The 26,041-nt window shown below is 41.5% G+C and overlaps 2 protein-coding genes and 1 pseudogene across 11 annotated transcripts in view; 1 reads left to right on the forward strand and 2 right to left on the reverse strand.

Annotated features, from left to right (window-relative positions):
- The window catches only part of SNX25 (sorting nexin 25), a 129,573-nt gene extending 109,117 nt beyond the window's left edge, over nucleotides 1–20,456 (forward strand). For all 4 annotated transcript variants that reach the window (XM_053216310.1, XM_053216311.1, XM_027077118.2 and 1 more), the window contains 7 exons: nucleotides 3,549–3,662; nucleotides 8,712–8,876; nucleotides 11,487–11,604; nucleotides 15,538–15,604; nucleotides 18,530–18,711; nucleotides 19,231–19,331; nucleotides 19,861–20,456. In XM_053216310.1, coding sequence (XP_053072285.1) covers nucleotides 3,549–3,662; nucleotides 8,712–8,876; nucleotides 11,487–11,604; nucleotides 15,538–15,604; nucleotides 18,530–18,711; nucleotides 19,231–19,331; nucleotides 19,861–19,941 — 828 coding nt within the window. In that variant the 3' untranslated portion in view covers nucleotides 19,942–20,456. The remainder of the gene's footprint in view (nucleotides 1–3,548; nucleotides 3,663–8,711; nucleotides 8,877–11,486; nucleotides 11,605–15,537; nucleotides 15,605–18,529; nucleotides 18,712–19,230; nucleotides 19,332–19,860) is intronic.
- Nucleotides 1,298–1,914, reverse strand: LOC128314332 (28S ribosomal protein S17, mitochondrial-like; annotated as a pseudogene).
- The window catches only part of LRP2BP (LRP2 binding protein), a 40,448-nt gene continuing 32,797 nt past the window's right edge, over nucleotides 18,391–26,041 (reverse strand). For all 7 annotated transcript variants that reach the window (XM_027077123.2, XM_027077124.2, XM_053216314.1 and 4 more), the window contains 4 exons: nucleotides 23,618–23,731; nucleotides 19,440–19,676; nucleotides 19,219–19,295; nucleotides 18,391–18,731 (listed from right to left, as the gene is read on the reverse strand). In XM_027077123.2, coding sequence (XP_026932924.1) covers nucleotides 23,666–23,731 — 66 coding nt within the window. In that variant the 3' untranslated portion in view covers nucleotides 18,391–18,731; nucleotides 19,219–19,295; nucleotides 19,440–19,676; nucleotides 23,618–23,665. The remainder of the gene's footprint in view (nucleotides 18,732–19,218; nucleotides 19,296–19,439; nucleotides 19,677–23,617; nucleotides 23,732–26,041) is intronic.

The following is a 26,041-nucleotide window of genomic DNA, read 5'->3' on the forward strand; positions in this document are numbered from 1 at the left end:
AGCTGAAAGAGAGCTAGGGGTCATCTAGGGCCCCCGGTTTTGAGGCTGCCAGTTGTGACCCATTAGTGGGAAGTGAAATCAGTTATTGATTGCAGCAGTGGACGGAGCATAGAATATATTGGATTTCAGCACAAAAAGTAAGGGAATCATACAGTGTCGTGGTTGAAAGCATAGACTCAAGGAGCAAGACTGCTTGAGTTTGGACTGTGGCTATACTGTTCAGTAGCTATATGACCTGGGACTTGTCACTCTGTCTCTCTGTCCCTCTTCTTCCTCATCAGTAGAATACGAATATCCATAGCATCTGCCTCTCCCATCTCACAGATTTGTGAGAATTAAGAGAATACGTTTATCCAAAGCATTTAGAAGAGAGTATTTCGCATAATAAACGTTATCGTGTCGGTGGTGGTAGCAGTGGTAGTAATGAACACTGTTTCATAGAACTTCTCAGCTTTACATGTGGATTATATTATCTATGTGGATATGCATTTATACGTATGCAGGCTGCAACGTAGCATGTACTTCCTACTGTGAGTTTTAGTTAGAAACGTTAGAAAGCTTCTAATCTAGGTCACTTCTTTTATTTTAAGGTGAGAGGAACTGACCCCAGAGAGTTTGGTCAATTTATCATAGGACGTGTACATAGTGGCCGAACCAGGATTGGAATCCAGGTCATCTTACTTTCCATTCCTTGTTCTTCCATCTTTCTCAGGAACTGCATCTTCTCTAACTCTCCCCCTCCTGGAGGTGACTGCCCTCTTCCCCAGCAACTGAAAAGCTTTTCAGTCACGTCTACTTTTGTTTCTGTTTATTGTTCTCTGGCTTAGAATGAACGACTCTTGGTAAAATCCTGTGGTCACCTATCAGACTCCTCTTCTGCAAATGAAATATGTCTATTTCCTATAACCTTTTCTCCTGAGGGGATTTTTTTAAACCATTTTAATCACTATCTTGTGAATACTATCACTTCTTCAAGTGCCTTTATTTTTTTTTTTTTCGAATTTTCAAGTTTTATTTTCTATATGTCAGCTTTCTTATTAATACAGACTTTAATCTGATACAGACTGACCTCAATCAGACTGTTATTTCCATTCATAATTGGTTAAATCAGAGAAAAAGTTTAAATTAATTTTGAATATGTACCACCAAAAATAAATATCCACTTAATGTGAATCCGTTTTATGATATCAAAAGGTTTTTTCCTCCCCAAAGATTCTAAGATAAATTCAAGATTCCTTTGGCAAATGAAAAAAAAAAAAAACCTTCTAAAATAGTGAGCTTACAAAACAATGGGGATTACTAGGCATACTTACTGTAAGAAAAATATGTCTAATGAAAAGGAAATTTAAAACATGACCTTAAACTTTTATGAAAAATTTTAACAAGGCCTTTACTTATTTACTTTACCTGTTCCATAAATACCAGAAGAGAAATTGGACAGTTTGTAACGACACTTAGAAAAATTTTTTTCCATAAAGCCAACTTAGATATCTTTCCCTTTGACTCCTTCTTCCAGTCCCCCTTTACTCTGCTGAAGAGCTGTTCATTTCTTCCAGAGTTTTGGTTGGGTGGGTGGGTTCCAGACTGACCCAGCTTTCCAGGTAGGGAGTTCCTGCACAGGGTTTTCCCGTCACTGGATCTGTGACTTGTCCAACTTTGAAAACGATCTCGGCCAGTTCATGTTTTACCTGCTTTGTTCGTGGGACAGTGGAGCTTTGAGAAGTACGATATCCCCAACAGTGTGTTGCTAAAGAGCATCATGGCAAAATAGACTTTTCCCTTATTAAAATACTTTAATCAATAGGGATCCCAAACAAGCCTGGTCACTCTCACTTTGGCTGGTTTTTGCCTTGCCGTTCCGATCGCCTTCTCCACGATGCATCTGGCATGGCCAGATGAACGAACCACTGACATCATGTGGCTTTGGTCACTTCCCGCTCTGCTTTCCCTGCACGCATCCTCTATAACTTCTTCAAATGCTTTTAAAAATCAAAACCAAGTGTCCGACTATGGTACTTCTCCAATGGACTGTGGTCACCCTGGTAGTGTGGAAAGCAAACTGCCGTCTCGATAGAAGATTAAATTTTTGCCAAAATTGTCGAGTACAATTGACACTGCAGAAAAATGTGTTGTTTGCCCTGTGACAAACCATTGTGAAGCCAAGTTTAGGATCAGTCTAGTTGCTGATGAAAACAGAAGGAGAAAAAGGAATTGAGAGGAGGTTTTGAAATAAAATGTATGTGGAAAATATTCTTAGAAAACCAGAAACAAGTAGATCAAAGACTTAGAGGAAATAAGCCTTATAAAATTCCATGTCTGTCATTTTTCTCCTCTCTTTAGCTGATCACTGGGTTCTTTTCTCACCCTTAGAAATTAGCATCGTGTGAGTTGTCATGTTTTTGTATGTGAATGCTTTCTGTGGACAGTTGGGACAGGAAGCACCTTTTCGGGTCCCCGGGGAAGTGCCGTCTTCCCTTCTGACGCTCACTGCCTGTTTCGTTTCTCTACGACTGCTCCCTGAGTCGGAGCCCTGGTTCACGTGCAGCCTTGGGCACGTGCCGTTGTACTGCTGGTCCTTTAGTGGGCTGCGAGGGAAGGGCCAGTTTTCCCTTTCCCGGCACCCGAAGCACTTGCATGCACTTGCTCTGACTGACTTGTCCCACGCCTTCTCCTGCTATGGCCAGGCCAGCAGGTGCTCCTGTGCCCCTTCTGTGCGCCAAGGGTCAGCAGCACTGAAGGCTGTGGCAGGCAGACTCTGTGCTCCCTGACTTGTCGATGCCAGCTGGTCTCATTAAGCACATTCAGATGGCCCCAGTGCCTTCATGAAGGCCAGCGTTTGGAAATGGGGGCAGAGTCTGGAGAGTTTGGAAGTTGGCACAAAGAACACAGACTGTGTGGTCAGACGGATCTGGGTTTTAATCCTGATCGTCAGTTGTATCCTATGTAGAACAGGAATGAATAGTCATTGCCAACTCTTAGAGCTGTTGGTACACATGCCATGCTTCTAGCACAGTGTCTGGCAGAATGTAGGCCTTCATCCACAAAGGGAAGTTTTATTATTTATTAATATGCAGTGTTATTATTAATATGGTTACATTGTGAAAGGCGGTAAGAAAGCTACAAGCCCAGTTACCCTTTCTTTCCGTTGTATTCTTTTGTCAGCTTTGATAACTTGTCCACACGTGGAGATGTTGTAAACAAAGCACATCCTAACAGAAAAACCGTCTGTGAGCCGGGTGTGCCCGCGTAGAGCACTGGGCTGCTTCGTGTTGCACAAATCCACCCGATTGGCCTGGCCTCAGGGCTGCCCGGCTTCCAGGCCTTCGTGGGCCTACGGGTGCGCTTTAGACTTTTTTCATCAAATGTCCTGCTCCTCCTCATTCCTTGGAGCTGGATTAGAACAGGCAGGTTTTCAAGGTCTTAAATCTCAAGAGGAACGAGAACAGGAAGAAGATACTTGGTTTGTTCTAATTATAAATCTAAACTCCACCCCCCCCCCAAGATATAAATATGACTGAGATGCTAACATTTAATGTTTTCTTCCACAGTGTTTCCCTTCTTTAAAAAAAGTCCAGTTGCCTTCTCTTAGCAAGCTGCCTTTCAAATCTATAGATCACAAGTTTATGGAAAAGTCAAAGAATCAATTAAATAAGTTTTTACAGGTAAGCAACTGAAATGTTTTGGATCCAAGAGGAAAAATTAGTTATTTTGGAGTTAAACTGTCATTATTCTAAGATCTTGCTCATTAGCTTCCTGTGCTCGCTGGTCATGCCAGATCCTCAAAATATCTTTGGTTGGCTTATTTGTTTGTCATGAAAGTATACTACACACACAAAATATAAAAAATATAAAATACGTACAGTACAGAAATCACGTGTACAACTGTGTCCTCCTTCACACCCTGAGCACACCGTGCACACACTGGCACCCAGTCCGGGAAATAGGATACTGCCAGTGCCTCCGGCTTTCTTCCTGTCATTGCCCCCGACCCCGACCGGGGGCTGTGATGATCCTGACTTCCGACAGCCCAGATACACTTGTTTTTGCACTTTGTATAAATGGAATCATGCAGTAAGGACTCCTATGTGTCTGACGTCTTTCACTCGACACTGTGTTCAGGGGACTCTGGCCCGCAGTGCTGTTCTGGCTGCGGATCGTTCGTTTTCACTATTGTGTAGATTTCCCACTGTGCGAACATACTGTATTCTATTCATTCTGTTTTTGACAAGCATCTGCATGTCATTTATGAAGGCCATTTATGAAGAGGGCTTCTAGAAACTTCTAGTACTTGTCTTTTGGTGAATATATGTCGTGTAATACCTACGGGTCTGAGTTTCTTAGTTTTATGAAGTCGTTGTAGCAGTTTTTACACTGTCACCCCAGAATGTAAGGGTTCTGATTGCTCCCCATCGCCATTGCCACTGACTCTCTGCCGTGTTCTTTAAAGAAAAAAAATGCTTATTTATTTATTTTGAAAAACGTGCACATGTGCGCGCATGCAAGTGGGGGAGGGTCGTAGAGAATCCCAAGCAGGCTCCACCCTCAGCGCGTAGCCCGATCTCATGGCTGACTGCAAGATCACGGCCATGAGATCACAACCTGAGCCAATGTGGACACTCAATTGACTGAGCCATTCAGGGGCCCTGCTTTGTTCTTTTTAATCATCCTGGTGGGTGTGTGGTAGTATCTTGTTGTGGTTGTAATTTGCATTTCCCTGACAGCTAATGATATGAACCACCAGTCTGTATGTCTTTGGCCATTTGGATAGTTTCTCTCGTGAAGGGTCTGGCCAAGTCGAGTCTGCTTTTCTGTCCTGTCTCCTGTCTTTTCCCTACCACTTTGTGGGAGTTCTGCATGTGATTTGGACATAAATCTTATCAAACCATTTATGTTGCAGATACCTTCTCCCTTTCTGTGGATGGCCTTTTCGCTCTCTTAATGACTTATTTTAATGAACTGAAGTTCTTAATTTTAATTTAGTCCAAAATACCAATTTTTTCTCTTGTGGTTTTGCCTTTCTGCTTGTTAGGAAATCTTTGCCTACTCTGAGGTCCTAAAGACCTTCTCCTAAGTTCCTCTGAATGCTTTATTATTTGTCTTCAGTCTGTTTTTAGAGAATAAGGCCAAAGATACACGATCCTTAGTAGCAACCACTATATATTTTTCCTTTGCTGGGCCCTCTATATATGCAGAGTATAGTTAAGTTACTCAAACCATGGACCCCCAAAGCTCTTTTTGGAGGCATTGAACTTTGCCTTGTGAAACACTTTTTGCCTATATATGGTAGCTAGAAGTCCTGAGATTTTAAATAGTGGATGTTGCCAAATTCTTAGTAAAGGCTATATTCAAATATAGTCGTTGAATCAGAAGTATGGGTCGTTGTTAAAATAAGTTAACGTCAGGGGCGCCTGGGTGACTCAGTTGGTTAAGCATCTGACTTTGGCTCAGGTCATGATCTCACAGTTTGTGAGTTCTAGCCCCGCGTCAGGCTCTGTGCTGACAGCTCAGAGCCTGGAGCCTGCTTCAGATTCTGTCCCCTTCTCTCTCTGCCCCTCCCCCACTCGTGCTCTTTCTCTCAAAAATAAATAAATGTTGAAAAAAAATTTTATAAAAAAATAAGTTAATGTCAGAGTTGCTTTGACTTTTTTCCCCTTATATTCATATCTTCTTCTTTCCCTCTGTCTCTGTCTGTCTCTCTCTAAATATGTTCGTATGTGTGTATTCTAAAGTTTTCCAAGATACAAATTATGTTATTTCCCAAGGGAAATTTTTGTTTCCTAAAATTATTTTTTATAATATTATATAATATGTGTGTATAGTATATAATATATAAACCTCCCTTGGGAAATAAAACAATTTGCACCGTAGAAAAATGTTCTGAGTTTAATTATGGCAGAACTGGGTTAGAGAATCATCAAAATGCTCTTACAAGAGAATTTAAAACTGAAATCCTACCATTTTGTTGCTGATTCAGAATGTCTAGGAAATCATTAAACCCACTCCAACATAGTAACCGATTGAATCATTCAGATGAGTTAAAGATCTTGTTCGTGAAACAAGACACAACACCCTGTGCCTGCACTTTCTGGGTGCAGGGAGGGCGGATATGTACCCTTATTGGATTGTGGGTGATGGAAATGGGTTAGTGAGTTCTGCTGTTGTGCGAGGAGAGAAACCACCCTCTGCAACGCTGCCGCCACTGGTAGGTCATGTGGGCACAGCCCAGAGCAAGAATAACCTGCAGCTAAGCCAGATGAAACTAGTTCCAGGTGGCCTTTTGTCTTGTAATCAAGAGGTTTTCGAATCAGGAAGTACAGATTTGGATTGTTTTCCCATTTCCTCAAAGACTATTTGAAAGCACTAACTATTGAATGTATTTCGGAAGGTTACACTGCAGACTATAATTTCAAGTATTATCCCACCAACTGCAAACAGGAAAAGATGTAAAATGCTTAGTCTTTTATTGGGTTCACAGGACCTTCCACAAAAAGGGATTCCAGTGAGCACGTGTGTACTTGAATGTTTATTTATGAGAAATGGTTCCCTATTGAAGCAAACTAACCATACAGATATTTAATAATCTAGATAGTCATTCTCGGCCACGCATGTGTCTTTCTTCATTCCTGTGGACATATAGGAATAGACTGCTTACACCAGCCTTCCGCCTCCAGCGGTGCTCTGTCCTGCTTCTTGGTGTGCATGTGCACAGCACTGTTCTTGGAGTGCCTTACACCTTTCTCCATCACCCCTTAACTGGATAGTCACCTTAGATCTTCACTAGAATAGGACAACGTGCTCTAGGTGTTTGTGGGAAGGAGTTGGGAATGGGATGCCATCCCCAAAGAGCTTAAACACTATAAAACCCCAGGGGGTACCTGGCTGGCTCAGTTGGTAGAGCAAGCGACTATTGATCTTGATCTTGATCTCAGGGTCGTGAGTTTGAGCCCCATGTGGGGGTAGAGGCTACTTAAAAAAAAAAGTTAAAAAACAATTATACCTTGCCCCACAGACATCTTTGAGAATTTCTGACTTTTCCTATGTATTTAATTTGATTATTTTCCTTCATAATTGAATATAATTTAGGCCAAAGTCTTATTACCCTTAATGATTTCTTTATATTGATTGTATTAAGTTCAAGACTTAGTCATTTCTTACTATCTTATAAAATAGTGCTGGAGAGTATAGATCAGCTAAAGGAAATCAAGTTAGGGGGAGAGTATCTCACTCCTTCTAATCTATCCTTACATACAAGTGAACATTTGATGCTCTGTAAAAGGAATAAAGGCCTATCTGTTGGGCTCCGGGGCCAGGGAAGGCGGTAGTGACACCCACTCCTCATCCGCATTAACCTCCTTCCCTCCATCTGAGTCAGAACGTTCCTATTTCCAGTCCAGTCTTCATGCAGGACACAGGAAGCTAATAACCACTGGAATGTTGGTCGCACCCTTGGACCCCTTGTCCCCTGTGTGGCAGTATGGGGTGTTCTCGGAAGTCCTTGTTCTAGAGAAGGTCATAGAGTTTATCAGATTTCAACCTTTGCCTGAACAAATGTCATGTGACTGTCAGGGACCAAGTCCACTGAGACTAGAACCTAACCTCTTGGGGCGCCTGAGTGGCTCAGTCGGTTAAGTGTCCAACTTCAGCTCAGGTCATGATCTCACAGTTCGTGAGTTCAAGCCCCGCGTTGGGCTCTGGGCTGACAGCTCAGAGCCTGGAGCCCGCTTCAGATTCTGTGTCTCCCTCTGTCTGCCCCTCCGCTGCTTGCACTCTCTCACATTGTCTCAAAACTAAATAAACATTAAAAAAAAAAAATTAGAACCTAACCTCTTCTGCCACCCCAGGCTGCCATAGCAGAAGCACAGTGCTCCCAGTGTTCCTCTACGCCAGAGAGATTACATCATAAATGGGGCACTATTTCCCATTGGTCTCTTTTTTTTAAGTTTTTTTCAATGTTTATTTATTTTTGAGAGAGAGTGACACAGAGCATGAGCAAGGGAGGGGCAGAAAGAGAGAGACACAGAATCGGAAGCAGGCTCCAGACCCCAGGCTGTCAGCAGAGAGCCCGACACGGGGCCCGATCCCACCAGCAGCGAGATCATGACCCGAGCCGAAGTCGGACACCCAACTGACTGAGCCACCCAGGTGCCCCACCATTGGTCTCTTTAATCCTAAATCCTGTATTGTGTTTTTTCGAGTATTTATTTGTTTGTTTTTTATTTAAGGTTTATTTTTGAGAGAGAGGGAGAGAGAGATCACAAATTGGGGAAGGGCAGAGAGAGGGGGAGACAGAATCCCAAGCAGGCTTCGTGCTGTCAGCGCGCAGAGGGTCCTTGCACAGTGGGTGGTGTGTAAGGTGTTCCAACACAGGCGGGTGAAGGTGACGTTCAGAGGCAGTGGCCACAGGTCTGTCAGCTGTGTGCAAAGCAGGAGTTCTTTGTTGTGGTACAAACCGAGTGCGTTCTGTTGTCCACGCCGCATCCCCCACGAGCAGGATGATTAGGGTGCTCCAGTTTCCCAGGAGAGGGTCGAGATCACTGCAATTAATCTCAGATGTTCGGTTTCAGCAGGAGAGGGAAGCGGTTTGGGGTTCAGAATCGGGGAGGTAAATCCCCAGCGCAGTCCTCTGTGCCTCGCTCACCTGTATCTGTGCTGGTTTCCAGCAGTTTAGGTGTAGTCCTCCCTGGGAGTAACCCACCCTCTTTCCTCCGCAGAATCTGCTTTCAGATGAAAGACTGTGTCAGAGTGAAGCACTTTATGCCTTTTTGAGCCCTTCTCCTGACTACCTCAAGGTTATTGATGTGCAGGGGAAAAAATCCACTTTTTCATTATCCTCATTTTTGGAAAGACTTCCTCGCGACTTCTTCTCACATCAAGAGGTAAGCTGTTGAAAGGTGCCATGTTTTAAAAAAATGTTTGTTTATTTTGAGAGAGAAACAGAGAGAGACAGAGACAGAGAAAGTGGGGGAGGGGCAGGGAGAGAGGGAGAGACAGAGAATCCCAAGCAGCCTCCACGTTCATTGCGGAGCCGGACCCAAGGCTCTGTCTCAGGACTGTGAGATCGTGACCTGAGCCAAAATGGGGAGTCGGATGTTCAACTGACCGAGCCACACGTGCACCCCAGTTGTGCCATTCTTGCAGACTTAGGCACATCTTTTTGAAGGCTGTTTTAAGTACCAGATATTTGTTGAAAGCATGCTACTGGTGGGGCGTCGGGGAGCAGGTACATCCATTTTCAGTTATTATGGCTGTCATACTTTGGGGACACCTGCTTGTGCTCCCCTATAAGCCACTTGCAAGAGCTATGATACAGCAAAGAGTAATAACAAGATCAGTAGGCGAAATGTGGATGCGAAGTTGTTTGGGAGCCCCTGTAAAAGTGGTGGACCAGCCATCCCTGGAGATGTGGATCGTCATTATGGGGAGGCCGGTGTGAGAGGGACAGTCAGTAGGTCATGGGACTAGAGAGGAGGGTGTCTGGAGGGAGCTAATTAATGGAATATTAGGCAAAAAGCAGAAGGGGCCGGGGGCAAGGTCATGCCAAGCTGAGGTGGTCAGAACTTATTTTCAGGGAATGGAAGGTCATGGAATATTCTGACGGAAGATGAGTCTAGGAGTGACATTCATGGGTGAAGAAGTGAATAGAGAGAGGCTGCAGACATTTGCGATCTTGTATTCTAAATTTTGTTTTTTTTTAATGTTTATTTATTCTTGAGACAGAGACAGAGACAGAGACAGAGAGTGAACAGGGGAGGGGCAGAGAGAGAGGGAGACACAGAATCCGAAATAGGCTCCAGGCTCTGGGCTGTCAGCACAAAGCCTGACGCGGGCTCAAACCCACGAGCTGTGAGATCATGACCTGAACTGAAGTCGGACTCCCAACCGACTAAGCCACCCAGGCACCCCAACGATCTTGTATTCTAGAGCTCAGGCTTCCCTGCAGAGCCAGCTCCTAGCTATGTTTAGGACACTGAAGCCCCATCTTTGGCTCTTCAGCAAATTGCTCAAGACCATTGCTGAAATTTGGTGTCTCCTTATGGAGACATTCATTACCTCCTTGGCGTTCATCGCCAAATGCTACTGCCTCTTCACCAGGATTGGTTTAATGAGTTCGGACAGAAGGCGTGGATGATGGACAGGAGCATGCTACTTTACTGCATTCTGAGCTGAGAGAAATCTGGACGCCCCACAGAGCATATCCACACCGGTGCTCGGGTCTCTGTGGAAACCTGCTCACCCCCCAAGCATCTCTCCCACCTCTGCCCCTCAGAGCCATATAAGTCATGTCTGCCCGTAGTCGGTTAGCTTTCCTCCATGACCTCCCGTTTATTCCTGAACCTCTTGGAGTTTACTTTATGGCTCAGTCACTATGAGATTATCTCTAAGAGTGAGTGCCCACGGCCCGATCCAGCGGCTTCCTCTCTGTTTTCACCTTCTTCCCCCTCTTCTGCAGTATTTGATGTTGCTGTGAAGTTTTGGAAACTCCTCCTGCCTCTGACTTCTCAGTCCTTTCCCCTGCCCCGCCTGTCCCCCACAGTGCTGTTACTAGCCCTCTGCGTGGTTCACACCTTCAGCTGTTGCCTCTGCAGACATCAGGATGATGCTCGCTCTCCTTCCACTGCCCGTGTTTGTGCTTCTGTGACATCACTTCGCCCTCTGTGTAGAAACAGCTGCATGTATATTTGTCATTCTCCCCAGATCGCTGTGGGCCGCCGAAAGTCTGGATCCACATCACCCCTATTTGCAGTAGCCTGGTACCTGGCAAATAATGAGTTTTGAACTGAAACTTGCTGATACACAGATCAGAAAATGAGACTGACTGAAGTACAGAATCAGAGCTTGAGTCAGAGCTTTAAAATGATGACATTACTGGGGAGCCTGGGTGGCTCAGTCGGTTAAGCGTCTGACTGTGGCTCAGGTCATGATCTTGCAGTTTGTGAGTTCGAGCCCACGTCGGGCTCTGTGCTGACAGCTTGGAGCCTGGAGCCTGCTTCGGATTCTGTGTCTCCCTCTCTCTCTGCCCCTCTCCTGCTTACCCTCTGTCTCTGTCTCTCTCTCTCTGTGTCTCAAAAAATAAAATAAACATAAAAAAAAAAAAGACATTAAAAAAAAACAGGGAATTTAAAAAAACATTTTAACAGCGAATTTAAAATCATGACTTTTAAGTTAAAAAGGTATATTTTTGAAACTCAAAATGGTTAGAAAACTATTTTGTTATCTACTGATTCACTCCTTACTAATACAGTGATAGAGGTTTTTCAAAATTATTTTAAACCTTGAATAAGCCTTTAACATCAAGCTTTTCCCTGGGGTTAGATACACATTTTGCCCCGTGTTGAGAATGCATAGATTTCTGTATGTAGGAAAGTCAAATGAGTGTTTAAGGTTGAAATGTGAGCCCATAGGTTGGAATTTACATGTGAAAGAAAAGAACAACTCTAACAACTTTCTTGGATAAGTGACTTCCTCTGACCTTTCTGTACCCCCAGGAGGAGACAGAGGAGGACAGTGACCTGTCAGATTATGGTGATGATGTGGATGGGAGGAAAGATGCCTTGGCTGAGCCATGTTTCATGTTGATTGGGGAGATCTTTGAACTTCGAGGAAGTAAGCCTCTTTGTGATTTATTTAAGTGGTCACACACCCACACCCACCCACACACTCATAATACCCCTTTATTCCCGAATCACATTTGTATCTATATCCATTCACTCATCAGCAAACACATTTACGAGCCAACCAGATACTGTGGGAGAACTCGAGGCCACGACCTCTGTACTTAGGGAACTTTGGGTCCTGAGTTACCCTCTACCGTGTTCCTCTGAATACAGATAGAATGCTTTGAATTTCTTTTTTACGTGGTTTAGCATAGCCTCATTGCTTTATAATTGTGCATAGTCAGGGAAGGAGCCCTGTTGATAAAGGTAAGGTTTTGGTGCTGTGAGGTTGTACTCTGGTCAGGGACACAGGAAATGCCTCAGGCCTGCCTTTCAGCTACCTCTGTCCCTGTTGAGAAGTGGTTATCAGTGGAAGGGTGGGGGAATTTTGTCCCTCAGGGGACATTTGGTGATATCTGGAAACACTTTTGGTTGTTACAACCTGGGGGATGGTGCTCCTGGCATCTTGTGGAGAGAGGCCAGGGATGCCACCAAACCCCCTCCAGGGCCCGGGGCACCGCCCACAACAAAGAGCTGTCCTGTCCAAAAGAGCGCCAAGGTTGAGAAATGTCACCCTAGCGGTACCTGAGGGAGACGTACTTGGCAGAAGCAAGGGCAAAAACAGAATCAAAGTATTCGTGTTAAGACCCACACAGGTGCTTCTCCCCCAGAGTATTACTTGGATAAAAGGTCAAACTGTACTGGGTGGCTGAGTCTTGCGTCCTGAATAGGTCCCTCTGCCCACGCTCACCTTCCATAGCCCCCCAACACTCTGAACCCTGAGATCAGTGTGCTCCGTGTACCGAGAGCCTCAGGACTAGCTAGAGATAGGACAGGTGCCTGAAGTCACAGCCAACCACCTACAAGAGGAAACCCATGTGAGGAGTGAGCATTGGTAAGGCCTCGTAATGCCACCAGCCAGTAATATGTTGTCCTGTGACTGTCTTGTGCTGTCTACCCAGATTAGCAGCTTTTCCCTTGGGGTGAAGAGTATGGGCTGGGGGTTGGTCCTGTATAGGAAACGGAGCTGGGCTTCCCTTCTTATTTGTATATCCCTTAATATATCACTTAAAGGATTATTAGCAGATGAAAAAACTTCAAGTACTATTGCAAGTTTGAGCATGTTTTATGTGTCTTAGTCCTCACCATCTACTGTGATGCCTCATCCATAGTCAGTGATCAATAAAATGCCTGGAAGGATGCACTGATGGTTGAACAGACAAGAAATTTTAAGTGCCAGAATTAATTATTTTAGTCATTAATAAGCCAGAGCTAAAACAATCAGCAAATGCTTTGGGAGCATATGTTTTAGAGATCACTCTGTAAGGAGAAAGAAAAGTATATCAGATGTAGCTTCTTTCTTCGGTGAACTTACACCGCAGGGGTTCCAAAAATGTAATTCGCATTAAGCCATAGACCCAGTTCTAAACTACAGGCAGAGATTTATACGTAAGGATGTTCATTTTAGCATAATTTCAATAATGGAAATTTGGAACTAGGCTAAACTTTAGAAATGGCGGATGGTTAAATGAAGAAGTAATCTGTGATAGAATATCAGCCAAATACCAAAGATCCTTTCAGATGAAAAAGCTATCTATCCCTGTTCTATGTTTTAGAGGCTCTAAGATATATACTGATGTTTAACTAGGTACAGCGTAGGCAGGAAAAACTAGTTCTCCACCCAAAATCTGACTCTTCGTCAGTGAAATCTGGCTCATAAATCATGAGTCTTCCCCATTTCCCACGGAGTTGATAAGAATGAGGAAGCACCATTGTAGCCTTTGGTCAGTGTGCTCTTTGTGAAACAAAGGGATCCAGAGACATGATGGATGGGAGTAGGGCCCAAAGTCTTGTCTTTGCAGCTTGGATTTCCTCTACCACATGCCTGCTTAGAAGCATATTTGGTTTTGCTAGTGACATTTCAGAGGGAAATAAATAGAACATCATTTATAATGAGATGTGATATATTTGCCATCAGCAAAATGCCAGTGTGGCTGCAGCTGCTTATGTGTCTGAACAGATGAGTCCTTGGAAGGAAGAATAGGGCTGATTCCTGTGCAGTATGGGGAATGGGGACCGGGAGAGGATTGGAAGAAGGGAGTAAAGGCCTATCAGTGCTGGGAGAGAATTTGTACCAAAGACATTTTTGGTTCCTGCTGTAGTTCAGTGTACAAAAGGGGATCAGTAATACAGCCTTTTAAAAAACGTAGAACTGTCGCTTGGCCGTCAGGCATTCTTAGAGCTGCCTGTGTCCTCAGACCCTCTGCGTATTGATAGAGAAAAATCTGTTATAAGATGGCTGACGACAGTACTGAGAAGGAAATTCCAGCCCCTGCCCTAAGACTCCCCTTCCAGGTTCTTCTTCCTGCCCTGCTTGCCACATGTACCAAATTACTACTAATGAGGAATGCGGAAGTAACAGACTATAAATTGTCCCCTCTGTTGACGCTCTGGGCTCAGACCTCCGGAGAATGATCTCCTCTGAGCCCACCGGTGTAAAATAAACCTCCTGCCTTCCACGATCTCCGAGTGCCGCTTGGTTCTTCTGGGGTGATCCAGATCAGTTTCCATGACAGTATGAGCTGCGTCTCTCCTGCCCTGGAAAGCCAGAGTGAGGTTATCAGCACCAGCAGATGTGCTGCTCCCAGCCTAAAATGAGCGAGTCTGTGTGCTATCAGAGTGCTCTGAATTCCATAAAAAATTTAAGGCACCTTTGAAGCATAGTTCTGATTCTAAGACTTGACTCTTACTTGACAGGTTAACAACACTACTTTAGCTGGGTACTTGGATCCATTTATAATAAAGTTAGAAATGACTTTGGAATGTTTTAAAAGTCTAGGGCCAAGTCTGTGTTGATGGTTGATTTTGTTTGGGTGGTTTGCCTCGTACAGAGGTGTTTGTGGATTTGGTCCCTTTTAGGTTTTCCTACTGGGGCAGGAGCCCTGAACTCTAAGAGCCAAGCCTGAATTTCTCATTTGCTTATGTGTGAGTAACTAAACATTTCAGTGAATGGATGTGAATTTATATAGATGGAAAATTTGGTTTAGATTCCAATTTGCAGACCTAAAACATCCTCCCCACATTTCTTTGCCTTCTTCTGGTTTATATTCATATTCTGTACCTTTAAAAATGTGTCTTCATGTTGGTAATTAAAGTTTAGGTCTGTCGAAACTTTCACAGCACTCGCGTAAGATGTCAACAAGATTTGTAAAGCAAAACACATGTCCTTGAACAGATGAGGAAACTGAGGCTCAGAGAAGGTGATTTGTGCCCAGCTGCTCTGGGAAGTGGCACAGGAGTGCGCCAAAGTCACAGCTCACTCAGGGTGCCAGCTCTTGACAGTTCACCTTTCTCCCAAGGGCATAAAATACATAAAGTATGGAGTGATCTACAAACGGCTATCCAAAAGGGAAGTTTGGCCCATCAGCTCATTCATATTTCAAAATATTTGTCAACATTTGACCACAGATATTTCTCATTCAGAGCAGTGTGTTAGAAAATTGGGTTCAACAAGCCAGACAGAAACCTAAAATAGGCTTTGCAGTGTCTGCTGGTGGAAAACAGACGGGTAAGTGGCCTGGGGACGTGGTGAAGTAGAGTATTGTTTCCATTCGCTGGCTCAGCTGTTGTTTAGGCATTGAAAAGCTATAAAAACTCTTAGGTTTCATCTCATCGGTTACTATGTGGAAAATGAAGGCTTAGAAGAAGTTTTTTTTGACAGCAGTTTGCTAACCTGGACCCAAATTCTGCAGATATCCTAGTCATTACTTGGTGTCAGAACTCAGATTGAGTCAAATGGTAAGATTTATGCTTTGTGCAGCTCCGAAAATGTCATAATTGTGATATACTGTGATAAATTCTTTTCTCCCCATTTCTATTTTAGTGTTTAAATGGGTGAGAAGAACATTAATTGCTCTCGTTCAGGTCACTTTTGGAAGAACCATCAACAAGTGAGTTTCATGAAATGACTGTTTGAATTAATGCCTTACTCTTTGCCTTAAAAATCAAATTACCTTGTGATATAGTAGCCGGGGATCTCTCTAGGTGAAGGTATTATATTTTCTCATTTTGTTTCCATTAGGATTCTAAGATTGGATAGGGAAAGAATTTCTCCCACAGGATGCATGGTGAACTAGACGATAAAAGCTTGAGCTAGCTTCAGCATTCTGGCTGACAGGGTCAGGAAATTCTGTTCTGTAGGGGCACCTGGCTGCTCAGTGAGTGGAGTGTGTGACTCTTGATCTCAGGGTTGTGAGTTCAAGCCCCATGTTGGGTGTAGAGATTAGTTAAAAAAAAAAAATTAAATTAAAAAAACAAAAAAACCCTAAAACCCTAAAAGTTCTGTTCTGTAAAGTTCTCTTTTGATCATGATGACCAGTTTGAGTATCTTGGGTATAGTGTTTTTATGTTGCATGATGGGAATCAGTTTAAGGCTTAGACTCTAAGCCAAAATGAAAGTGCAATAAAACATCATCTGGCAGGTATTTATTTATTTGGAGGGAAATGCAAACCATATGTGTTTTTTTTTTCCCCCGAGTTGGGGTAACATTAAAGTGGTAATTGCTTTTATTAGTTCATATCTTAATACCCATCCATTGAGATATGTGGACATATACCACCATTGTAAGCCATGTGTATATTCTAAGCAATGGTACATTATCCATACACATGAGAGTTTAACTCTATATCCAGTACTCTTATGACTTCCTGTACAATAAAAATGTGAATTACTTGCTAAAAGATAAGGGGGGAAAGTCAGTTTTTTTGTACAGAAAAATATTTTAAGATGAAATTACCAGATTTTCCCTAGTGAAAGATGAGCTGTTAAAACCATCATAGTGACTTTGTACACATGGTTATCAGGTAAATCTTACACGTTTTTAAGGGAAACAGTAAAGAGCAAGTTATCTTTTTATTCATTCCCAAATAGAATATGTTTTCCTTGTGGTCAGAAGCAAAATTTACTTGTCAGATTTTTTAACAAATGGTATTAGTGGCATATTTAGTTGACTTAGTATCATAGGCTTTTGTTTTCGTCAGAAAGATGGCCTGTTGAACTTACCATTTCAATCTAAGGCAAACCTCTTAACTGTTACATAGATGGGCTTTGGATAAAGAAAATTCCAGAATGGCCCTGTATTTCCCAGTAATCCAGACGTGCTAATTTATTTTCCTTTTCAGTTTCAGCAAATCATGCACACTTTTCTTGCTCCTATTTATGATATTGGCTCTTAATTATAAATGAGCAGTGGCGGTCTGTGTGTGGTGAATCCATTGGCAGTTATTTTTGTGGGGCTTGGAGGAGAGGCGTCATGTAGAGAGTTTTCAGGCCGTTCATTTCAGTGGGCTTTTTATCAGGCAGAGAAATGATGGAGCACCTGGCCCTTTGCTATTTTTGCCTTTCGCAGAGAGAACACATCACAAAATGGAGCAGCAGCACAGTATGTGCCTCGTGCCTTGTCCCAGCTATAATTTCACACACCAGGATTGATTCAAAAGCTTCCTTTGGTTTTGGCTAATTGAGAGTCAGACTTAAATTGATAGAAAATACGTAGGTGATGGCCTTTGGTACGAGTCACTTACCTAATTTTGAGTTGCAAAGTGAAATTTTCTTCATGTGGTGCCAGTGAGTAACTCAAAACAAGACTGGGTAGGGGGGCGGCGGAAGGTGTCTGCGTTTTTACGTAGATTTTTCTTAGGCAGCAGGCAGGTTGGCAGGTTCTCTCTTAAAGCAGAAGTCCCATTAAATTAATACAATTATTTTATTTGGTCTAGATATGGATTGCCCAGTTCTAGGCAGCATAGGGAAGTATCTTAGGAGACATGCAGTTATAAACAGAATTAACCCAGTTTTACCTCATAGCAGAGTGTAGACCACAGTGGTAACTGATAACTGTGCAAAGTACGAGGCTTGAAACATCTATTTCAGATACTGTTTCTGAGAGCCTTACATTGCCCCTCTAAAAATCAGGTTGGGAAGTCAGATTCTTTAAAGGCTTTTTGATTTATTGTAATTCATGAATTGAGTTTGAAATTTCAGGTCTTTCTGGCATCATCAAGATTCTTTCCCCCTTTTCACCCTCCAACCTCTCTTGGGGTCTTTGAACTGTGTTACTTGTCTCTCGACAGTAGAAATCCTGTCACGGGTTAGAATTTTTCTAATGACTAATGAAACAGGGTTGCCTGGAAGACCTGGAGAACCGGCTAAAAGCCATTTATTTGTTAACTGTGCAAGTCAAATGTCTGCCCAACTTTAATTCCCAGGGAAATGTGAAATACACTAGATAGCAGTTTATCTTTCTGGAGTCCTTCACTTTAGGGTGAAAGGTGGTATCTTTTTTTCTCCTCGCCCCGTGAGCACGCGAAATGCTTACGCTGGGTCAGAGCACTCGGCCCAGCAGGATCTGCCAGGGCGACACAAGAGACAGCGAAAATAGCTAGGTTCCTCCCCAAGACTCCAGGAGCTCAGGAAAGTTTCCACACCACTTTGAACAGTCTTCAAATGAATGCATGTTTTCAGTTTATACCACTTCCTGGAGAAACTGGTGTGTGAAGCACTGTGCACAGAGTAGTTGCCAGCTTCAAACAAATCAGTTTCCTCTTAGTTCCTGTCCTTACAGATTGCAGGTACCGTGTGGCAAACATTTGGATAGCTCAGCACTGATGGACATGTGAGCTTGAGAGATGAATGGTTACCCAGCACCACCAAAATAAAAAATATCTTTCCGAGCCCGAGTTTAAAAATTCAATTCCTAGTTTATTCATCAAACGTGTAGATCAGGCTGTATCTTAACCTACCCACTGATAAATGCCTTGTGAGAATAGAGGATAACATTTTTCAAAACGTCATCCAAGAAACGTTTTTCTCTTAAAAGACAAATCCGGGACACCGTGAACTGGATTTTCAGCGAGCAAATGTTGGTTAACTACATCAACGTTTTCCGGGATGCTTTTTGGCCACATGGGAAATTGGCGCCTCCAACCACAATCAGAAGCGAAGAACAAAGTCAGGAAACAAAACAGAGAGCACAGCAGAAGCTGCTTGAAAACATTCCAGGTGAGGCCTCAGTTCTGATCCTGAAACGTACAGAGACACAAAGGGAACTAACTTTATTAAGGCGGTTTTCATTTATATCTCTCAGAAAACGTTATTTACGTTGAAAAAAAATGATCAGTTTTTTTTCTTTTAAAACTTGCCCCTTGCTGAGGAATTATACTGAGAATCTTAATGAGAACAGTAGTGGTTGTAATGCTTTTTTAAATTAGAAAAATGTTTTAGAACAGATAGTAAGTTTTGTGCTTTAAAAATCCTGCCAGAGTACACGGTTTAGAGAGGTTACTTTTTAATTGGGTAGCAATGTATTCAAATTGTAATTTGTATAAATGCCTGATGTCGAAAACTTCTAAATGGACTTATTTTCTCTTTAAACATTTGAGAGAACTGATCGTTTATGTCCCTCCTGCCCCAGTGCCTTTATTTGTTGTGGGTACACCGTGTCCTGTCTCCTTCACTGAATATGCGTGGATTGTAAACTTTTTGTCAGTAGTAGCACAGAATGTAAACCTGATTTTTCAGATACGCTTCAGAGCCTCGTTGGACAGCAAAATGCCCGGCATGGTATAATAAAAATCTTCAACGCACTGCAGGAAACAAGAGCCAATAAGCATCTGTTATTTGTGAGTAATTGAAAGGCAACCAGAGGATTTACTGTTAATTCAGTTTTACGTTTCTGTTCACATGTGGGGGTTGCATACTTAATCATTCTTGTTGCTTATAACTCTCACCCCATTTATGTACTGTGCTTCATTGTCATCTGACTGTTCAGTTGTTCAGTTTGGTAAAAGAAAAGGGAAAAACCATGCCTCCAGTGCGCAGTCCGTCCTTCTCTCAGACCAGATGCGCATCACCTTTTTGTGTGACTGCTTAGTTTTCGTACTTCGGCAAAGCAGACTGTTTCCAAGTCGTCTGATTATAATGTTAAATATGAAATACTGTTGATGGTGTGACATGGCAAGGAGACCCTGAAATGAATCAATCTGATATTAAATGGAGCTTATATGAGTTCCATTCATTTGAGAGTGAGTGGTTCGTGGAGAATCATCTTAGACCTAAAATTAGACTTTTCTCTTAGACATAGGCGTGTACCCTTAGAGAAAAATCCCACATTTTTCTACTTTTTTTTTTTTTTCCTCTTTCTTGGTTTAGGTGCTGATGGAATTGCTGCTAATTGAGCTGTGTCCTGAGCTGAGAAGTCATTTAGATCAGCTGAAAGCTGGCCAAGTCTGAGGCTGCACAAACAAACCACCAGAGAAATGTCTGTGTAACAATAGACATGAAATATTTTCCTCTTTTCCGCAGAGGGCTTGATTGAGAACCATATTGATTTTTATGTTAGTTACCTCCTTCTATTTTCGTGGGAAGTGAGCGGAATTGGTTGGGGAGGGAGAACTTGATGCTGTCACAGGTAACAGAAAAACACACTTCTGTTAATTATTTTTATTTTAATAATAATATAAGTTCAACACACTGATTGAAATACAGATGTTAATATGTGATAAGAACTTAGGAAATATTTTAAATATTTATGAAAACTGTTTTGTTTTAAAATGAAGAACTATGAATACTGTACAGTTACTTTCCTCACTGAGGACTCTGAACATTCCTCTATTATTTCATGTGTACTGAAGAACATTGTTGTGCAATGCTTTGTGTAAAGTTCTTGTGAAAATTTTTTTGTCTTTATTTTTACCAAAGATTTCCCATAGTTTGAAGCATTTGAAGCAATAAAATATAAAAATGAATCACAGAGCTCTATGATATTTAAGGTGCTTACGTCTCAAAAAACTGAGGTTAAAATACATCAGGCAGTTCAAATATTTATCGAATAATTTTTTTGTTTTGTTTGGCAAAACCATTGTGCACCTAAGGATTTCTCCAAGGAGGTATACAGTTGGCTGCCTTCCTCCAGACACAGAATGAATATGTGAAAAAATCTGATTTTTAGTGTGAATGAGAAGAGCCAAATTAGTGCTTGAAATGATGTGTTCGGGAGAGTGGGATAGGAGCCGGGCTTTGAAGGGTGGGCAGGAATGAGATAGGGAAACAGGTGGGAAGGGACTTAAGGGACTTTGGGGACTTGATTATATCATCAGGTCTTGTGGACTCGTGGGGCGTTAGGTGAGATCCAGGGTATGGGTGTTTTGTTATCAATAGTGGGGCCATGAACAAGTCACTTAATAAACATTCACCATCTATCATGCAGTGATAATAAAACACTTGCCTCTCTGTAGCCCCCAGGAACATTGAAAGCAAAATAATGGGCAAAAATTCAGTTTGAAATCCATGAAAGAAAACTACTGTATCTATACTCAAGTGGTACTGATTATGGCATTACTAGATCATACCTGCCAAGTTCTCGATATGAAACATAAGTTCTAAAAGGTAAACGATTAAAAATTAGTACACCAAATTTTATCTTTGGGATTCTTTTAGTCACGGCTCTTTGATCCTTTTTTTTTTTCAAACCAGGATGATATTTGACCCTTGAGAAAAAAACCAAAGTTGGCTGTTTGTATGAGTAAGAATTATCCTTCACAGGGATGTAGAAAAGACACATTCAGATAAGAGAAGCAAATGAAATCACCGAGCCTCAGGATGTCATCGTAACACAGTTACTGGTAATGTCCACCTTGTGTGTAATTAAACCATAGCAGTTACAAGTGTCCACTGCAAGTGAGAAAAATAACTATTTTGACTCCTCAATCTTTCTTGAAGGTAAATTTCAACTTCGTCATGAGCTATCAGCTATAAGGAATCTTAGAAGTTTTGTTTTGTTTTTTGTTTTAAGATTAATGATCTGGAAGCCTCAACTCAACGTGAGTTAAAGAGTGAGACTCCACTCACAGGTCAAGGTGTGTGCCACGGTCTGCAGCAGTGGTAGTTTGCAAGGGCTCGTCTGTGCCAGAAGTACCCCCTTTATGGTAACTACAGTAAACTGAAATTTTGAATTCTGTGTCGGATTTACTGAAGACACTTAAGCGTAGCATATTACCACATATGACGCGTGTCAAATTCCTACGCTGGGGATTTCTCAGACCTGTGTTTTAATGGCAGTCAAAAAAAGTGGTCTCTGGGATGAAGGAAGATTCGCTTATCTATCAAGTGTGCTGTTAAAACCAACAAGCACTGCCTTATTACATTCCACTTTTCGGATTCTTACAGGCTTAAGGGACTGGATTAAGTGTGGAGAAAAGAATACTGGTTGGGGATTTAGATCTTCTGATGGTTGAAGGAATACCATGTATGGATGGTATTAGGAGCAGAGCAAGTGGGCTTATATTGTAGAAGAGATGTAAGCTAGGTAGTGTGAAATCTTACAAAGGGTTTGATGTATTGAATCACGTTCCTGGAGGAAATGAGGGAGTCTTCGGTAGAGAATTTAAAAGAAAAGGATTAGTTTTCAGGAATGGTTTAAGTTTATCCGTCTTAAGAGATTTAAGAGAGAAGTATGTGATCGTTGAGGGCATCTCACAGACCTAAGTCTGTTGAAATTGCTTTCCTTTTTATAGAGTGGCAAAATGAAGTTCAAGTAACATAGACAAAGCGGAACATGAGACAAGAGCAAGTAATTTTCTACCATACATACTTCTTTAGTGCCTGATGCCTACGGATTAATTGTACTAAGATGAGATCCTGTTTAAACCCACTTTCAGAAAGGATGGTAGTGATTTATAAAATAAAGCCACATCAGTGTATGCTTACAGGAAGGTGTTGATAAGGTATCTTTAAGACATTGTTTTCAGTGTATCTGTTTCAGACATATATTGCTATACAGTCTTCTCCATGTGGATCCTATCATTTGTATTATCAGCTTTTATCTTTATGGACCTCATTAATGCAAGGAAAGCCTAATTAAAAATTTTAACATATTTAGATTCAGTTCTTATATTGAGAGATGATTTGAAATTTTTTTCACATTTTACTTTGCTTTGAAATGAATCTTAAGGTTTTTTTAATCTAGCAAATGAGTCTAAGCACAAAGAAACATCTCTCTTAACTGATTATCTTATCGGGAATATAGCAGTTGTCTTATTCATTAAGATCTTTAAGGGAAGATTCTAAGCAGTTTCTTAAACCTACTTTTTTTGAAGTTGATAATAAATTAGCCAACTATTTAAAAGAATTTCTTTTAAGAATACAAGATGTCCCAAAAGAGTTAGTACAGTCTTAGCTTTAATTGCTTTGGAAGTATAAATGCTACACAATTAAAGAACATTATTTGAAAGTTTCTTTAAATTCTTTTTAATAGTTTTATGAATCTTAAAGATTTTTTAATGTTTATTTATTTGTGAGAGAGAGCGCATGCAAGCAGGGGAGGGTCAGAGAGAGAGGGAGACACAATCTGAAGCAGGCTCCAGGCTCTGAGCTGTCAGCACAGAGCTTGATGTGGGGCTCAAACTCACAAACCGCGAGATCATGACCTGAGCTGAAGTCAGATGCTTAACTGACTGAGCCACCCAGGTGCCCCTTAAATTTAAAAATTTTTAATGAAAAACAACAAATTAAAATTAATAATCCAAAATTCACAAAACTAAGTGAGGGTCAAAGAAATTTTAAAGAGTTAAGCTTTCAGTGTTTTTTTTTTATAAGTTTGTAGCATTTATACTTTTGAAGTTATTAAAGCTAAGACTGCACTAAGTCTTTTAGACACTCCGTATTTAAAAAAAAAAAGATAATTTCCTTTAGGGAGTGTTTTTCTCTATTTGATATGATCTAGGCCAGTCTGTAGGCAAAGAGCTGGATCTTTAAGGACTCAGTTAGCAATCAGATCCTATACCTAAGGTTTTGAGTTATAAAATTACAGATGTAAGAACAAAGGTAACATGTCATCAGAATACCCAGGATATTGTAACTTGGGATGCAGAAAATAACCAAACAGCGTAGCGACTATAAAAACACACACCGTTCTAAGGTGCCAGGGTTGATGGTCTTTGTTGAAACGCGTTATGATCTAAATTCTTTGATGTATAAGTAAACAGTGAAGTTCATCTGCCAATGCAGGGTTCAGACGGCACGCCTTAAAATCAGAGAGAGAGAGAGTCAGTTATATTTAGATACATTTTGAATTGTTGGGTCTTTCTTTTTTTCTTCCTTTTAAAAAGCTTTTTTTTCTTTTTAAGAAGTACAATGATTTTAAGGTAATTTCTTAAGAGTCATTTCTGTTTTGATTTCTTGATTAAGGAAGTTCAAATTAGCCTCTGCAAAACAGATCACCCTGAAAATTACCATGCTATTGGCACTTGAGAGAGAAAATTTTATCAGTGCCAAGAATAAAGGGAATTTAATGGTAGCATTCTATGTTAGGAATTATTAAAATAAGTAACATGGAAAGCATTAACATTTGGCCTCAAACTCGCTATTATCTTATTACACGAATAGCAGCATCTATGAGAATCGTACTTTAAAGTAACATTTTGTTATGATAAATAGCGTTAAGTAACAGTGCATATAACTACATAGAACGTCAGGAATCTGGAAGAGACATCCGCGATCATCATCTCATCCAGACCGCACTCCATGCAGTAAGTGTCCCTTCAGTACCCATGACAGTTTCCCTTCAGTACCCATGACGGTTGCTCACTAGATTGCTCACTAGTTGCTTGGTTACTAAGTCACCATCTTATAGGAAACCTTTTGTTTTTGTTTATTTTCCAAACAGTTGTATTAGAAGATCCTGCTTTGTACTCAGCTTAAGTTTCCTTCCATATGCATTAGAAACAGTAAAGGTCCTAGGAGAATATGTAAAGCTGGTTTCATGGAGATCCTGGGGGGCAAGGTGGTTGGCAGTCACCATCCTGATGGTGGCAGAGCTGAGAGCAAGTGTGGGTCTCCTGACTGTAGGCCCCCTGTCTCCACACCAGCCAGGGCCTTATCTTTTCCCCCTGCCTAACACGCTGCCGTTGGCTATCATTCTGCTCCCTGCCCTGCTGTTCCTTTTCTGTGGGACAGCCTTTCAGTCTGGTGAAGACGACTGTCTGGACTCCTGTCCTTTTGTTTCTAAATAAAATACTCAATTTATGCTCATGGGACAGGATTCCAGACCCTTCACTGGCCTACTACTTTGAAATCTTCTCCCTTGTTAAAAGCATCTCCTGTAAAAGACAATGGCCCAAATTGAATACTGGGGATATTTTCTCCCATCCTGGGAAAAACACTTTTAAGGTTGCAGTCTGTTTGTTTCGCTGTTTTATTTAGGATGAACATATACCACATTTCAGGATTTTGTTGACTCAGAGTTTTCTCTGCTTCTGTTTATTTGGAAAAGACATGAAGGATAACACAGAATTTGAAATTGACTTCGTTTGGAAATCAGTATAATACAGAGAACATTTAGATTTTGTAAAAAGTTGAAGACAACGATTTTTCATACTAACAGAATGGTGTAATGGTAAATATCTCAGTTGAATTTGTGTACTGTGTTCCTATATTTATGTATTGATATGGGCTTAATGCTGTGGAAATTTTAATTTCAAACAAATTAATTTAGGGGTTCCAAAAGTTAACTGAACATTGGAGTCCTCGGGAGAGCTTTCAGCAAATACACTTGGGTTGCACTCTCAGAGAACATGATTTAATTGTTCTGAAATAAGACTTGGGCTTTGGAATTTGTTAAAAATACCCAAGTGATTTTAATATGCAGAGAAGGTTGAGAACCACTGCTGTTAAATGGTCAGATTCAGGCAGAGGACTCGGAAAATTGTTCCTTGCCTTGTTCACCTGCTCCAGCTAAACAATTTGTGCACCCCATGAATTGCTTTATAAGTTTTAATAAGGTATAATTCTACTTTGGACTTCATGGATGTCATCGACCTAAGACATGCAGTTGTGTGTGTGTGTGTGTGTGTGTGTGTGTGTGTGTGTGTGTGTGTGTTTGTTTTTTTAAAACTTTACTTACAGTTACTATTCATGATGATTCCCCCCCTTTCTCACTCCCTTCCCACTTTCTAAGTTGCTTGATTTTAGAGGTGAAATCCATTTGGGAGCTAATCCAAATGGATTAAAACAAGGAAAGTCTTACTTCAACTGATCACCTCAAACTCATGATTGAGTTTGGGTAGTGTGCAGAAAGTGTGGTTGATGTCATGCATAAACAAAAAAATTTAAAAACTAGATTTCAGAGTGCCTGGGTGGCTCAGTTGGTTAAGTGTCCAACTCTTGGTTTTGGCTCAGGTCATGATCCCACAGTTCGTGAGTTCGAGCCCCGTGTCAGGCTCTGTACTCTTAGCTTGGGATTCTCTCTCTCCCTCTCTTTCTGCCCCTCCCCTGCTTGCATGCTTGCTCGCTCTCTCTCTCTCTCTCTCTCTCTCTCAGGTTTTTTTTTTTTTTT

This window comes from Acinonyx jubatus, chromosome B1, assembly GCF_027475565.1.
Source record: "Acinonyx jubatus isolate Ajub_Pintada_27869175 chromosome B1, VMU_Ajub_asm_v1.0, whole genome shotgun sequence".
Lineage (NCBI taxonomy): Eukaryota > Metazoa > Chordata > Mammalia > Carnivora > Felidae > Acinonyx > Acinonyx jubatus.